The sequence below is a fragment of the Phodopus roborovskii genome, unplaced genomic scaffold, assembly GCF_943737965.1.
Source record: "Phodopus roborovskii unplaced genomic scaffold, PHOROB, whole genome shotgun sequence".
Lineage (NCBI taxonomy): Eukaryota > Metazoa > Chordata > Mammalia > Rodentia > Cricetidae > Phodopus > Phodopus roborovskii.
This window is the reverse complement of record NW_026125739.1, coordinates 402,601-419,424: the sequence shown is the minus strand read 5'-3', so window position 1 is coordinate 419,424 and position 16,824 is coordinate 402,601. Positions and strand designations below refer to the sequence as shown.

General features: G+C 39.2%; 1 protein-coding gene across 1 annotated transcript in view; it reads left to right on the top strand.

The window, feature by feature from the left end:
* The window catches only part of Fam135b (family with sequence similarity 135 member B), a 281,424-nt gene that overhangs the window by 96,724 nt on the left and 167,876 nt on the right, over nucleotides 1-16,824 (top strand). Inside the window, exon 2 of the mRNA XM_051178560.1 lies at nucleotides 2,047-2,142. Coding sequence (XP_051034517.1) covers nucleotides 2,066-2,142 — 77 coding nt within the window. The 5' untranslated portion in view covers nucleotides 2,047-2,065. The remainder of the gene's footprint in view (nucleotides 1-2,046; nucleotides 2,143-16,824) is intronic.

The window sequence follows — 16,824 nt, the reverse complement described above, 5'->3', positions numbered from 1 at the left end:
TTAATATGTTCTTGGTCATAGGATGATCAGGATGCTAACCTGCACTTTCCACAGAAAAAATTATATAATCACATTCTCCATCTATTGAATATATTTTTCTTCTAAATATTTATTTCATAGAGCTTCATTGTCCCAGAAAACCTGCATATAAGTCCTGTAGCTAGAAAAGCAAGGTCTTTGGAACCCTGGATCATCACTCTTCCCAGAATGGTAGCATAATCTTGAGTAAATATAAACATGTAAAACCCTTGGCCTCATTTAACATGTACTAATAGATAATATCATTCTCTCTCCTTCTCCTCCCTCTCCCTTTCCTTCTCTGCCCACTCCTCTCCCCAGCTACATATCCAGTCCTAGGGATCATAGATCAGGAGACACCATGGTAATTAAAGGCTGGCATCTACTTTTCAAAGGGTCAGATAGTTAAGCCAGCACTGCAGGTTAATGATCATTGAGACCACAAGGTAATAATGAAATAGGGAGCATGAAGTGCTGTTTTCAGTGTGATAAGTGACTCACAGAGAGAGAGCTATTTGGCCTTTTCTGCATACATCTTGATATTGCTGTGAAGAGGGCAGGTTCTGTCTCCATCGAGTTCTATTGTGTTGAACAGGACCATAGCCCACTCTGGAACACATAGCATAATGTATAGCCCAAGAGTTTCAGGGTTTTCTTATGAAAATTCTGACTTTCAGAGTTAATATAGATTGGTTACAAGATTGTGTAGCATTCTTATTTGATATATAGCCTTTGCCATTTTTAGAAATGTTTTCTAAAACATTTCTTTTGCCAGTACAGAGACACAGAGCGACCTTAATTCTGCATGATGTAGTGCTGTTCTTGGGAGCTGTCCTAGCCAGATCCTGGATAGTTGGCATCTGAACAAGAGAAAGAAAGAGAGAAAGAGAGAGAGGCCCTCAGAGGAGACCCACATGTATGTCCTCTGCTTTTACCTCTTTTGCTCCCAATCTCTTCCTCTCTCTGACAGATAATACCAGCTACCAGTAACAGCTGGGCCACAGGTACATTGCAGTAATTATCTTCTATATTACCTGGAATTCTACCGGATAGGTGGCATTGTCTCCATTATACATTAGCAGTAAACTGTGCCTTTGCAAAATGAGGAGACTTGTGAAAGAATTAAGTATTTTGTTCTAGGTTGCAAGTAAGAACTTACTTCATCTTTTTTTCTTTATCTTAAAAAATAATGAAAGAATGTTTACCACAAAATCATTGTTGTCAAAAGCCTGGCAGTGTATAAAATATTGTGTGCAGCACCAAGAATATAACAGGTATTGTATTGATTTATTTTTTCCCTTTCAAATATCTCACATCTAGTTGACCTTATAAACTCAAAGATTCAGTCTACCTGGGGTCCTCCTCTTAATTTGTTGGCAATATCAGATGTGGACAATTGCAATTCGATTTCATTCTAGGTGTTATGTCCAGTATTATAAGCTTGTGCATCAGTCTGTCAAATTGGGTTAGCATTTGCATGTTTGTTATAGCACCCATGAGTTCTGCTGCCACTTAGGTCATGAATATCTTCTATATTGATGATAGAGTGATGGTCACCTATTACTATGCATTACACTAGCTAGAATTTGCATCATGCTAGGGTATATGCAAAATGATCGGTGGGGCATGCTCACTTCATCCTCTCATCAGTTATCGAGCCCCAATGCAGTTACTAGTTCCCACCCACAAATGAAAGAGTGTGTAGGAACAGGGGAGTTAAATGAGTTGCCTAAGGTCTCTTATGAAAAAGCAGGTGAACTCCTACCAGCACCTGGGAGTATGTGGCATCTATGTCATGGACCAGGACCCAGTTCTAGCCATAACAGGTGCTGACCATATGGCATTAAGTGAGGTAGTGTGTATTTGGTTTATTCCTTATAAGAACCTTTAGATACACCATGAAGCAGACACATGGTGCTTTATCAGTCCTGGCAGCCAAGTGTTCTTATCCATATAAGCATTGCCAAATTTCTCTTTATTGATGGCTAAAGCCATCTTAAGAAACTAATTAATTTCTTTGTTTTTCAGGTAATGAACAGAAAAGATCATGTCTGAAGTACAAGGAACAGTTGAGTTTTCTGTAGAGCTACATAAATTTTATAATGTGGATCTATTTCAGAGAGGGTGAGTACACTTCAAATCGTGTGTGTGTGTGTGTGTGTGTGTGTGTGTGTGTGTGTGTGTGTGTGTCTCCATATGCATGTGTATGTGTGGTCAAGTGTTACGTCATTTGGGATTAATGGAAACATTTCCTGACTGATGGAAAATTAAAACTACTAGTTCATTTGAAAATAAAATATGCATTGACTAAGAGCTAATTTGGATCACCCCCTCCCCCATTTTCTTCTGTAAACCCTCTTTTCTGCTGGTCTTTTCACTGCATTTTGAGGTTTGACTATATAGTTGTAGTGAAAGTGAATCCAATTCATAGTATTTCCTAGAGTCATCTCCCCAAACCACATGGTATAAAAAACTTGGCCAGATCTTTTAAAAGTAGGCACAATGTTTTCAATCATAATTAATATATAATCACTGCCATTATTTTGAGAACATAATCTGAATTTGGCATTTGAAATACATAATGTCCATGATACCTTATGACAGAGTTACATCCCAGGGCACTGAATGATTAAAAAGTAAGACAGTTTTATATATATAAAGTACCCATTCATGATCACTGAACCACTTTCTCCTACATTACTTATAAGAAAACTTAAGTCTCATAGAAGCTGAATTTCAATCATGGTTCTGTGGTTAACCCATTTGGGCTTGGTTAGGTTTGGGGGATGGGTAGTCTTTTACACTCACCTAGGCCTGTCTAGTCTCAGAAAGACATGTTCTCAGGTCTGCTGCCATTGGACATGAGGTGACTGCTTCTTCTGCCTGTGGCTCCCTGTCATATGGCAGGTATCTGAAAGTGAGAATTTGAGTCATACAAACTCCCATTTTCCCACTTTATACAAAAATATAACTATCTCTGGGGTCCAGGATGATATTTTTATGTTTAAATGTACACAATTAGTTTAGAACAACTGGCACCTCGTTTTCAACAAGCATTTGTCACTTCTAGATACTGGGATCATGCAAAACCTTCTCTACTAATAACTTTGAAGTGTGCAATTAATTGTTGTCAAGTAATTTTTCCAAATTATAAATATCATCCCAACATTAGAAGCAATCACTTCTGTCCAAATGAAGACATACCCATCAGTTCTTTTTTCTATAACATGTTTTAGGCTCTGGTAACCACTGTGCTTGTGCTGGCTATATTTATGTCAACTTGAAATAAGCTAAAGTCATATGAGAAAAGGGAATTCAATTTAGAAAATGGCTACAATATGGTCACAAGAGATGGCCAGTTCAGGCTATGTATCTGCTATTGCTAGGAGTCTCAGCTAGGATCATACTTGTAGATTCCTGGGAGATTCCCTTATGCCAAGTTTTTACCTAACCCCAAAATGTCCCCCCTTTTGGAAGTCTCTTTCAGTACTCTCCTCCTCCATCCCCCCAACCTGTTCTCTAACATTCCTATCCCCTCCTGCCCTCAGTCTACTGACAAAATTTCTTCTATTTCTTTTTCTGCGGGAGATCTGGTAGTCCCCCCATGAACCCTCCTTGGAAGCTACTCTGTCTAGGTCTGTGGAATATAGCATAGTTACCCTTTATTTTACAGCTAATATCCACTTATGAATGAGTACATACCATGTTTGTCTTTATCAGTCAGGGTTACCTCACTCAGGATGATTTTTTTTGTAGTTCTACACATTTGTCTTCAAGTTTTCTAGAATCCTTTTTTTTTCAACAGCTGAATAATTACTCCATTGTGTAAATATGCCACACTTTCTTTATCCCATCCTCAGCTGAGGAACATCGAGGTCATTTCCAGGTTTTGACTATTATAAAGTTGCTATGCCTAGCTCAATTGTCGTAAGTGAGGTTTCAACTATCAACTGATGCAAACAGATGCAAAGCAGATGCAGACCCACAGCAAAAGTGGAGAAAGTAATCTACAGAAAAGGCAGGCTGTATAAATTAGGAAGGTTACTTTCCTTAGGGCTCCTGGCTCTTAATTCTATAGCCATTTCTTTGTGAGTAATATTTACAAGATCTTAAAGCTTTTTCTACCTTGGTAAATTCTCAATGGCTTTGTGTGTAACTGCATTTCAACCATCCACGTCCTAGTATGTTTTATGATCAGGGGTTATGGTAGCCTGTATCTTTAAGTCAGAGATATATGAGGAGTTAGTTTCCTCTTCTGGAGGGGAGAGGAGGACATGAGGGAGCAGGAAGATTGAGTTGAGGGAAAAATACAGAAGAACAAAATAAGAGGTACCATAATGGAGAGAGCCATTATAGGTTTAAAGAGAAATCTGTCACAAGGGAAATGTCCAGAGATCTACAAGGATGACCCCAACTAACAATCTAAGCAATAGTGGAGAAGCTACCTTAAATGCCCTTCCCCAATAATGAGATTGATGACTACCTTATATGCCATCTTAGAGCCTTCATCCAGTAGCTGATGGAAGCAGAAGCAGACACCCACAGCTAAACACTGAGTCGAACCCCTGGAACCCAGTTGTAGAGAGGGAGGAGTCTGGTCAAGACTAGGCTGAAGAAACCCATAGAAACAGCTAACCTGAACAAGGGGGAGCTCATGAACCCCATTCTGATAGCTGGGAAACCAGCACAAGACTGACCCAGACTCCCTGAACGTGGGTGTTAGTTGGGAGGTTGGGTAGTCTATACGGCCTCTGTTAATGGATCAGTATTTATCCCTAGTATAAAAATTGACTTTGGAAGCCCATTCCATATATAGGGATATTCTCTCAGCCTAGGCACATAGGGGAGGGTCTAGGCCCTGCTTCAAATGATATGACAGAGTTTGAAGAACCTCCATGGAAACCCTTACCCTCCCTGGTGAGCAGAAAGTGGAGGGGATAGGAGTTGGGGGGAGGCAGGAGAGGAGGGGAGGATGAGGGTACTGGGATTGACTTGTAAAACAAGCTTGTTTCAAATTTAAATTAAAAGTATTATCATAAAAAAGAAAACAAACAAAATAAAATGGAGAAAGAATTATAGAAGCCATAGTGGCAAGAGCACTTCAAGAAAACCAACAGAATCAACTAACCTGGACTCATTGTGGCTCACAGAAACTGAACCAACAACCAGAGAGCCTGAAAGGGACTGACATAGGTACTCTACATATATGTTACAGTTTTGTAGCTTAGTCCTCTTGTGGGACACCTAAAAGTTAGAACAGGAGCTGCCTCTGACTCTTTTACTGGCTTTTGGGACCCTACTCATACTGGATTGCTCTGCACTGCCTTAATACAGGGGAGGTGCTTAGTCTTACTAAGGAGGAGGAGTGGTTTACAGGGTAGGAACAGAGGGGAGTGTGGGGAGAGGGAGAGGGAGGAGAGAAGGAAGGGGAAATTGCAACCTGGATGTAAAATAAATAACTGCATAAATAAATTTATTTTTTAAAAAATCAAATGCCTCCCCCCATAAGTTCATGCTGTAGGCAAGACTGTACGGGATCTTCTTAATTAGTGGTTGATGGAGGGGCCCCAGGTCATTGTTGGTGAAAACACCTCTGGGAAGATGGTCCTGGATTCTATAAGAAAGCACACTTTGCCAGCCATGAGGATCAAGCTAATAAGAAGCACTTCTCCATGGCCTCTGTGTCAGTTCCTGCCTCCAGGTTCCTGCCACACTCTAGTTCCTATCCTGAGTTCCTTTGGTGATAAACTGTAATGTCGAGGAGTAAGCTAAATAAACCCTTCCTTTTCCAAATCACTTTTGGTAATGGTGTTTCGTCATATTAACAGTAACTGTAAGATAGTTCTCATCTCTGTTTCTATAAAATCAACATTTTCACTTCCATAAATAAGAAATAAAACATATTATTTGTCTTTATGACATTAATTTTATTCAATATAGTAACCTCTCAGTTCACCTCTGCCTGTGGCTGAAGAATGTATATGTGTGTATGTGTGTAATATATACATGTATATGCATATCTACAAATGCATATGTAACACTCATACAAAAAGCATATATGTGTGTCTGTAATAAATATTGTGACATATATGTGTGTGTGAAGAATTTTTATTCATCTCTTGATGAACATCTAGAATATCTAGATTAATTGAAAACATGATCAGCTAATTACAGAGATTTTTGAGATCATTCAGTCATATTATATATTTCTGGTATTCTTGTAACATCTATACAGCTTTCCCTAATTATTTATTGTACTATGTTATAATACTGCCAACATGTGTGGGAATTCCTTTGTGAAAGTCCTTGCCAATACTTGTTATGTTAATAATAGTTTTTCTAATTAAGGTTAGATGAGCTTTCCTTGTAGTTTTAATGATCATTTGATTGTTAATTAGTAACATGGTGCTGGTTTGCTTTTCAAATACTGTTAGTCATTTGAGTAACTTTATATATATATATATGTGTGTGTGTGTGTGTGTGTGTGTGTGTGTGTGTGTGTGTGTATTCCTATCTTCCCATGATTCCCCCAAAAGCCCCTCTTGGTACCATTCCCTGTCCGCTCCCCAGGGAAGGTGATGCCTTGCAGGAATGATCATCAAAATCTGTCAAGTCATTTGGGATAGAGCCTAGACCGTCCCTCCTGTCTCTAGGCTAAGGAAGTATTCCTCCATGGGGAATGTGCTCCCAAAGTCCTTTTGTGCAGCAAGGATACATCTTGGTTCTATTGTCAGAGGTCCCATAGACTTACCAGGCCTCTAACTGAGACCCATGTTTAGGGGGTCTGGGTTGGTCCTATGCTTGTTTCCCATATATCAGTCTTGGGTCCATGAGCTCCCCCTTGCTCAGGTCAGCTGTCTCTGTGGGTTGATCCAGCCTGGTCTTGACCTCTTAGATCATCAGTTCTCCCTTTCTGCAACTGGATTCCAGGAGTTAGGCTTAGTGTTTAGCTGTGGATGTCTGCTTCTGTTTCCATCAGCTACGGGATAAAGGCTCTAGGATGACATATAAGGGAAGAGCATCTCCACTATTGCTTAGACTATTAGCTGGGGTCATCCTTGTACTTATCTGGACAATTGCCTAGTGCCAGATTTCTCTTCAAATCTATAATGGATCCCTCTATTATGGTACCTCTTATCTTGCTCTCCTTTATTCCTCCCCTGACTTAATCTTCCTGGTCCCTCATGTTCTCCTCTCCCATCCTCTTCTCCTCTCCTCTCCCCTTCTCTTTTTCCCAACTCCCTCTCCATTCACTTTCCCCCACCCACTCCCATTATGTTCAAGAGATCTTGTCTCTTTCCCCTTCTGTGAGGGACCATGTATGTCTCTCTTAGAGACCTCCTTGTTTCCTAGCTTCTCTGGCAGTATGAATTGTAGGCTAGTGATCCATTGCTCTATGTCTAAAGTCCATGTATGAGTGATTACATACCATGTTCATCTTTCTGTGACTGGGTTACCTCACTCAGGATGGCTTCTTCTAGTTCCATCCATTTGCTTGCGAATTTCAAGATTCCATTTTTTTTCCTGCTGAAGAGTACTCCATTATGTAAATTACCACCTTTTGTTTTTCCATTCATTAGTTAAGGGGCATCTGGGTTGTTTCCATGTTCTAGCTATTACAAATAATGCTGCTATGGACATAGTTGAACAGATGTCTTTGAGCATGGATGTGCATTTTTTGGGTATATGCCTAAGAGTGGAATTGCTATTTCCTGTGGTGGATTCCCATTTCTCTGAGGAACCTCCATACTGATCGCCAAAATGGCTGTACAAGTTTGCACTCCCAGCAGCAGTGGAGGAGTGTTCCACTCTCTCCACCTCCCCTCCAGTATAAACTGTCATTGGTGTTTCAGATTGTAGCCATTCTCATAGGAGTAAGATGGTATCTCAGAGTTGTTTTGATTTGCATTTCTCTGATGGCTAAGGATGTTGAGCACTTTCTTAAGTGTCTTTCAGCCATTTCGGATTCCTCTATTAAGAATTCTCTATTCAGTTCTGCACTCCAATATTTAATAGGGTTATTTGGTGTTTTGGTGACTAGTTTCTTGAGTTCTTTGTATATTTTGGAGATAAGCTTTTTGTCAGATGTGGGGTTGGTAAAGATTTTTTTCTACTCTGTGGGCTGCCATTTTGTCTTGTTGACTATGTTCTTTGCCTTACAGAAGCATCTCAGTTTCAGAAGATCTCATTTGTTAATTGTCGATTTCAGTGTTTGTGCTACTGGTGTTATGTTTAGGAAGTGTATCATTCATTCAGGAATACTTCCCACTTTCTCTTCTAAAAGATTCAGTGTAGGTAGATTTTTGTTGCGGTCTTTAATCTATTTGGACTTAAGCTTCTAGCATGGGTCTATCTGCAGTCTTCTACAAACCAACATCCAGTTTGTGGCTATTATAAAGGGTGATGTTTCTCTGATTGCTTTCTCAGCTCCTTCATTGTCAGTATATAGTAGGGTCTGATAAGATACAGGGGGTTATTCCTTTTTTAAAAAAAATATTGGAGGTTTGCTATGATGCCAAGTATGTGGTCAGTTTTTGAGAGGATTCCATGTGGTGCTGAGAAGAAGGTATATTATTTTGTGTTTGGATAGAATGTGCTATAGATGTCTCTTAAACCCATGTGGGTCATAACTTTTTTTTTGTTGTTAAGTTTCTGATGTTCCTGTCTAGTGGTATGAGTGGGGCATTGAAGGCTCCTACTATAAGTGTGTGAGGTTTTATGTGAGATTTGAGTTTTAGTAACGTTTCTTTTATGAACATGAATGCCTTTGTATTTGGTGCATAGATATTTAAAATTGAGACTTTATCCTGATGAAGTTTTCCTGTGATGAATAAGAAATGATTTTATCCATCTCTTTTGATTGATTTTAATTTGAAGTCTAATTTGTTAGATATTAGGATAGCTACACCAGTTTGTTTTTTGGGCCTGTTTTGTTGAAAGATCTTTTACTCTGAGGTAGTGTCTACCTTTGTAGTTGAGGTGTATTTTTTGTTTAGAGCAGATACTGTCTTTGTATGCATTCTGTCAGTCTGTGTCTTTTTATAGGCGAGTTAAGACCATTAATATTGAGGGAAATTAATTACCATTGATTGTTTATTCTTATTTGTTTTGTATTTATGGTGGGGGTATTGTGAGTGGATTTACTCTGCTTTATGTTTTGGCTTCTGGTAAAGTGCAATTATCTATTGCCTATGTTTTTGTGAGTGTAGTTAACTTCTTTTGGTTGGAGTTTTCCTTCCATAACTTTCTGTAGGGCTGGATAAGAAAAGGCCCCTTTGGTCACATTCACAGCTGTACTCATCATGCTTATAATACCAACCTGCCTGGCAAAATTCCAAAGTGTGCAGTAATCTCAAAACTGTGGGAGGGTAACCACTCATTTGTTGGTTAGCATTCAGGTCTGTTCCATAGCAGGCGATTCATACATAGCACTGTAAAAAGTGTGTGAAAACCATTTGTTAGGGAAGTCATAGGCCCTAAAGGAGAGATTATTGATGTTATTTTTATAAATTGTCATGTCAACTACTGTCTAAATATTTAAATTTATTTCCATAGAATTGTGCTGCCCTCAACTTTGATCAGAGGAACTTATTTTTGTAGTGGGTAATGGTTAATGCAGGCATTAACTGTTCAAAATACAAAGAGCAAGAAACAGTGAGTTTTCAGCTATACAGGAGACATATATATCAACTGTCCATTCCTAAGGTTCAGGTCCTAAGTAGAGTATGTTTGCCTTTTATTAGCATGAGTCTTCATGCTGACTGTAGGTATGACACTTTGTGATATATATTGACTGTGGTGACGACATGTTCCCCTTTGAGAGTTTTCCTCAATCAATATAGACTTTGGATAAATGCAAGTTGAGTGTTTGCTCAAAGCAAACATCATCAAAAGACACCCTGCTTTCTGGTACTGGAAAAGTCATCCTCAAATATTAATGAGCTAGAAGCAAGTGACTCTGTTAAACAGGACAATTCTCAGACAACATTTTTCATATCTGCTTTCTCCACCATCTTCCATCTTTGCCATTCTCTCTTCCCCTCTTCCTTGAAATTCCCTGAACCTTTGAGAAAAAAAATGGGGTTTCCAGGAATGATTACATCTGTCACATGCATGATTGACAAATGACAATGAAACTGCCAAGAGGATCACTATCATGAGAGAGAAGAGAGAGTGCAGGTCTCATGGTCCCAGCGGTACTCTGTGCTGTGCTAGAGTCCACTGGTCCTTGAAAAGTAAGACGGTTCCTGTGGTCTTCTGCCTCATTTGAAGACTCATTGGACAAGCACTCATATACTGGTCTTAAACTAGGCTGCACAGGTGAATGTTCCCCAGGTGAATCGTTAGATTCTAGTTGACTGATGGGATTTGATCGAAATGATGAGTTCATTTGCCTTTCTTAGTATCCACTATAATCGAAAGACTGTGATGTTTCATCTACCCAAAGCCTTTGCATATCCTTCTGCTGTATAAACTGGAGAGATGATTCTGTTTGCTTGTAGAATGATGCTGGGCATAAGAAGGGAGCAGGAAAAGTTTTATTTCATAGAAAGCAAAAATGTATTTAAGGAAATAATTTATATAGATAATAATAGGGAATGAATAATTACAAGACCTATCCTGTCCATATCTCTCAATCATCTATGTACATTTCTAATCCATTTCTACCTGTAAGAGAGCAAAAGAATCAATTTCTTATGTTTTAAGATGCTTATTTTCAAAACACTAAGCTTTTAGACATTCTGTTGTGTGAAATGCAAATGCTTGCTCAGCATCTGAGGGGAACACTTAAAAGCATCAATATGGAAGGTGAATAAAAATACATATAAAACAAATATTCAACGTTTCCATAGAAACACAAATAAGTATGACTACTCTCTGCTGGCCATCTACATTGCGATATTTGCGCAAATTTAACAAAGACATTTTCAAAACTAGCAGTAATTAAGCTAAATGCATCCATTCCCCAGTTCTCCATACCCCAGCCCTCCAAATCCCTTTAATGCAACATAAACTCATAGGTAATAGTTACAAGAAAGGCAATTCTCCTAATATTGGCAACTGAGATGGGAACTATCATTATTTAAAAGAAATTCAAACTTGCTTCTAAGTCTCTTTTCTCAAAAGGTTTTTAAGTTAAACTTGTTTTCCTTCTGAGTGGTGTTTTTCATCCTTTGATGTTCATCTCTTGTTTTCCCTTGACTCTTTCTTCTTCATCTCATTTTGAAGATGTCTGTTCAGAGGTTTTAGATGAATAACTTCAGATAAAGGATGTACAATCAGTATTGTCAGATCTGGTGTAGACATTTATTTGCTCATAGCCCTGTCAGGATGGGAATCCTCTTTGAACAAATATATCTGCCACTTCTCTGCTTGAACCGGAATGCTGAGTTTATAGATCCAGTGATCCCTGAAAGAAAATGCCATCTTATGTTTCTGTCTGATGTTTCCCAATGCTGTCTAATGCTCAATGACAACTAGTTCCCCAGTGAAATTAGCTAACTGGCACTGATGTGCCTTAATAGACTCTGAAATACAATTATCTTTGCTTTCCAGAGATCAACTAATTGATGTCTGGTTTTGTCAGAAGCAATTTTTTCTAACTTCTCTTATTAATCCGTATTGAAATACTTTTAATTCTGTTCCACACATTTGAGAGGGTATGAGGATTAGACAGCATAGGAAAAGGAATTGAATACCCAGATGTTCAGGAAAAAATGTAGAGCTAGGAGCAGCATGGAAAGGAACACAGTAACATGCTGCACAACTTAAGTGATTTCTGCACTCTGCTAAAGTGATGGATTCGATATTTTGTTTTATTCTGCTCTGTGATTTTTCAGTTTAAGAAACACAATATATGCTATCCAAACAAGTGAAAAACCTATATTGAAAGAACTTTGTGTCCTTATAAAAAGAAATTAAAGAAGATACCAGAAAATGGAAAGATCTCTGATGCTCTTGGATAGGTAGGATCAACATAGTAAAAATGGCAATCTTGACAAAAGCAATCTACACATTCAATGCAATGCCCACCAAAATCCCAGCACAATTCTTCACAGGCCTTGAAAGGACATTACTCTACTTTATCTGGATAAACAAAATATCCAGGAAAGCCCAAACAACAATGTACCATAAAGGAACTTCAGGAGGCATCACCATTCCTGACTTCAAGCTCTACTATTCAGCTATAGTCCTGAAGACAGCTTTGTATTGGCACAAAAATAGACAAGTAGACCAATGGAATCAAAATAAAATCCTGATATTAACCCATACACATATGAACACCTGATTCATGATAAAATAGCTAAAATTATACAATGGAAAGAGGAAAGCTTCTTCAACAAATGATGCTGGCATAACTAGATGCTGGCATGAAGAAGACTGCAGATAGATAGATCCATGTCTATGGCCATGCTAGAAGCTTAAGTCCAAATAGATCAAAGACCTCAACATAAATCCAGCCACACTGAAACTCTTAGAGGAGAAAGTGGGTGATACCCTTGAACGAATTGGTACAGAAGACCACTTCCTGAACATAACATCAGTAGCATAGACATTGAGATTTACAATTAATAGATGGGACCTCCTGAAACTGAGAAGCTTCTCAAAGGCTAGGGACACTCAACAAAACAAAATGGCAGCATATAAATGGGAAAAGATATTCATCAACCCCACATGTGACAGAGGGCTTATCTCCAAAATATACAAAGAATTCAAGAAGCTAGTCACCAAAACAGCAAATACTCCAATTAAAAAGTGGAGTACAGAAATGAGGAACTGAGTAGAGAATTCTCAATAGAGGAATCCAAAATGGCTGAAAGACACTTAAGAAATTGCTCAACATCCTTAGCCATCAGAGAAATTCAAACCAAAGCAACTCTGAGATACTGTCTTACTCCTTTGAGAATGGCTACAATCTGAAACACCAATAACAGTTTATGCTGAAGAGGATGTGGAGAGAGGGGAACACTCCTCCACTGCTGGTAGGAGTGCAAACTTGTACAACCATTTTGGTGATCAGTATGGAGGTTCCTCGGGAAAATGGGAATTGTTTACCACAGGATCCAGCAAATACACTTTAGGCATATACCCAAAACATTCACATCCATGTTCATAGCAGCATTATTTGTAATAGCCAGAACTTGGAAACAACCTAGATGCCCCTCACCTGAAGAATGGATTAAAAAAAAATTGTGGTACATTTACACAATAGAGTACTACTCAGCAGGAAAATAAAATATTGGAATCTTGAAATTGGAAGGGAAATGTATAGAACTAGAAGAACCCATGGTGAGTGAAGTAACCCAATCACAGAAAGATGAACATGGTATGTACTCACTCATATACATGGATTTTAGACATAGAGCAAATGATTACCCACCTATAATTCACACTGCTAGAGAAATTAGGAAACAAAGAGGACCCTAAGAGTGACATACATGGTCCCCCAGAGAAGGGGAAAAGGACAAGATCTCCTGAGCATATTGGAAGTGGGAGCAGTGGCAGTGAGTAGAGAGGGAGTGAATGAGAAGGGGAGAAGAATAGGGGAGAAGAGAGCATGAGGGAGCAGGAAGACTGAGTCCAGGGAGGAATAGAGGAGAGCAAGAAAAGAGATACTATAATAGAGGGAGCCATTATAGGTTTCAAAAGAAATCTGGCACTAGGCAATTATCCAGAGAATTACAAGGATGACCCCAACTAACAATCTTAGCAATAGTGGAGAGGCTACCTTAAATGCACTTCTATGATAATGAGATTGATGACTACCTTATATGCTATCCTAGAGCCTTCATCCAGTAGCTGATGGAAACAGAAGCAGACACCAACAGCTAAACACTGAGCGGAACATCTGGAATCCAGTTACAGAGAGGGAGAAGTGATGAGAAAAGGGGTCAAGAACAGGCTGTAGAATCCCACAGACACAGCTGACCTGAGCAAGGGGGAACTCATGGACACCAGACTGATAGCTGGGAAACCAGCACATGATCAACCCAGACCCCCTGAATGTGGGTCTCAGTTAGAAGGCCTGGGCAGTCTGACAGTGGAACCAGAATATATCCCTTGGACATGAAAGATTTTTGAGAGCCCATTCCCCGTGGATGGATTCTACCTGAACCTAGAGACCAGAGGGATGGCCTAGGTTCTATCCCAAATGACTTGACTGATTTTCCTGGATTGTCTTTCCCTTCCTGGGGAGTGCATGAGGAGTGGGACTGGGGATAGGGAGTGTGGCGGGGTGACATGGGATAGTGGGAGGAAGAGGGAACTGACATCGATATATAAAATAATAAAAACAAAAATGAAACATAAAACAAACTGGAAACATTGTCCTTTTTGCCCATTTGGTTTAAAGCAGTTGCATTTAAGGTGTATATTACTTATATTTAGGCATAAAGAGTATAGGGAACTTTCATGATTTTTTTTTGCAACATCACAATTATTATTTTAATAGTTTGATCACACTTCATGAAATATCCTCATTATCCCTGTAAGGACTGACCTGATTTCACTTTATGGCCATGTGCTCTGTGGATTATTTTAATAGCAAATCCGAATAGATAACAATAATTCCCCAGGCATGTTTTTCCCTTATTTGCCTTTTAATCTTGACTTTGAGAGCCTACTGCTTTTATCCTCTTACCCCTTGGTGAGGGCATACTAAGTAGGTGTGTAAAGCAAAGACCTTTCCAGGGGACAAGTGTTAGATGGTGGGACTGCAAGAATTCAGCTGGTGTGCTCAGAGCCACCTGGAGAGCGCAATTACCCCCTGCTGGAATCAAAGCAGAGCAGAACCCTCCTAGTTTCTTCTCTAAGGAAAGCCACTTGGTAAGACTTGCACATGTCTCTTCCTTTAACATTTTATTTTTATGTATTTTCTATATATGGTACATATGGATATGTGCACACATGTGGAGGATGGAGGATAACTTGTAAGAATGAGTCCTACTTTGTTGAGGCAAAGCCTCTCTATTTGTTTGTACTAGGTTGTGCTGTGTACTACAGGTTATCTGGCCCATAAGTTTCCTGATGATTCTTCTGGCTCTGCTCCCATTCCAGTGTTTGACCACCGATGGGTACTGTAGCATCTAGCTATATACATGGATCAAACTCAGGTTATCTGGCTTGTGTGACAATTGCTTTTACCTGCTACATCACCTTACCAACCCTCAACTAGGACTCTAGAGTGAAAGGCATAAGTCCCTGAAGACAGTGACACACAAAAAAGATCCTTTAAGAAATTTTGGCTGTACTTTCTCAATTCTCTACTAGCTGGAACCTATATGGTCAAGCTGTTAACTTCTCTGAAGTGATTTTGTCTTTGCCCATCTTTATTAGATACTAATAAATATTTATAAAGTACACAACACTAAGGTCCAGGTTTTGTATAGCTAGCCAAAAGAGTCTTACCTGCCAGTAGTTCCCAATGAATTCTGAACCAAGTATCTTCATTAAGAGAATGTCAAGGGTGAAAACCCTGCTGGCCTGTTCAGGCTCTGAGTCTGGTTTTGTTCCAGCATTTAAAACAATGTTTCATAACAATAACCACTAATTTCTTAGAAAAAGACATCCTTGCCAGTGGAAAACCCAGCAACTTGATGTGAATTCTCTTTTGTAGGAAAAAATCATATTTTCTGGTATTTTATATAGTCTGTATCCTAGGGATTCTGGTCAAAATAAACACAAAGTTGTGAATACAGATGAGAAAGATGGACCAGAAGTGGAAGTCTAAGCATGGATAAAATGTTGAAGGTGGTCAGGGATACCTAGTCAGCCAGCAGGTATTCAGAACATTCTACTTGAATGACAGATGTCACTAGCCAGGTAAGAATGGAAGGGGACCTCAAGCCTTGAGAACACATTGTCACAAGTGCTAGGCATGGAAATGGCCCATACCACCCTGGACAAGAGAATGGCATAGAACTGGTATTTTTGATAGAGTAGAAGAAATGGGACTGGGAAAGCTGAAGGAGCATTGATTGTGATGGGCTTTGAACTAGAAATGCAACTCATAAACAAGGAGGGCTGTAAAACAGTGGATAAGAGCTTGTTGGTTGTGGGGGTTACATAAATGTCAATTTGAAGACAAAAATGATGATAGTTGGGGTGGGAATATGTTGGGGGAGGTAGGGACAACTTAGAGGGACAAGCTGGGATAGTAGAATGATTGAACTAGTGTTTTTCATTGTGCTGAGTGGGAAGAGTAAAGTTAGAACAATTCTCTCCTGGGAGAATTATGCAATAATGCTGAGGAGAAGGACCAGGTGGCAGCAGGAGCTCGTGTGAGTCCATATGTCTTCCGGTGAGATAATGTTTGGGTGCCTGCTGGAATCTGGATTGAGATGTCTTAGTTCATGGGTATTGATGAAATCATGCAATGACTGTGGCTCCATCCAGTAAAGGTTTTGCAAGGCATGATCATGTATCTGTACCTTCACTGTACCCATTTCTGAGATGCTATCAACAACCCTATGAAGTAATTAGGCATTATGATTTTCATCTAAGGGCTAACATGACCTCCTCTCCCATAAAAGTCAGAACATGAATTCACAGATGTGTGTCTATAAGTGAATCTTAGTTGGTGATAAAGCCATATTTTGAAGAGAAATTTATGATTTAATTACATTTGAATGTGGGAGTATTTGCAAATAGTTTAGACTAGAACTATTGGGGTGGTGCCAAGAGCAACAGGATGAAGGAGTCACAGAAACCAAAGGATGCAACAGCAGAAAGAGTGAGTATGTCTTGGCTCAGATGTTATAAAGGAACAAAGAGTTTGAGAAGCAAAGCTTTCTTGAATTTGGTCTC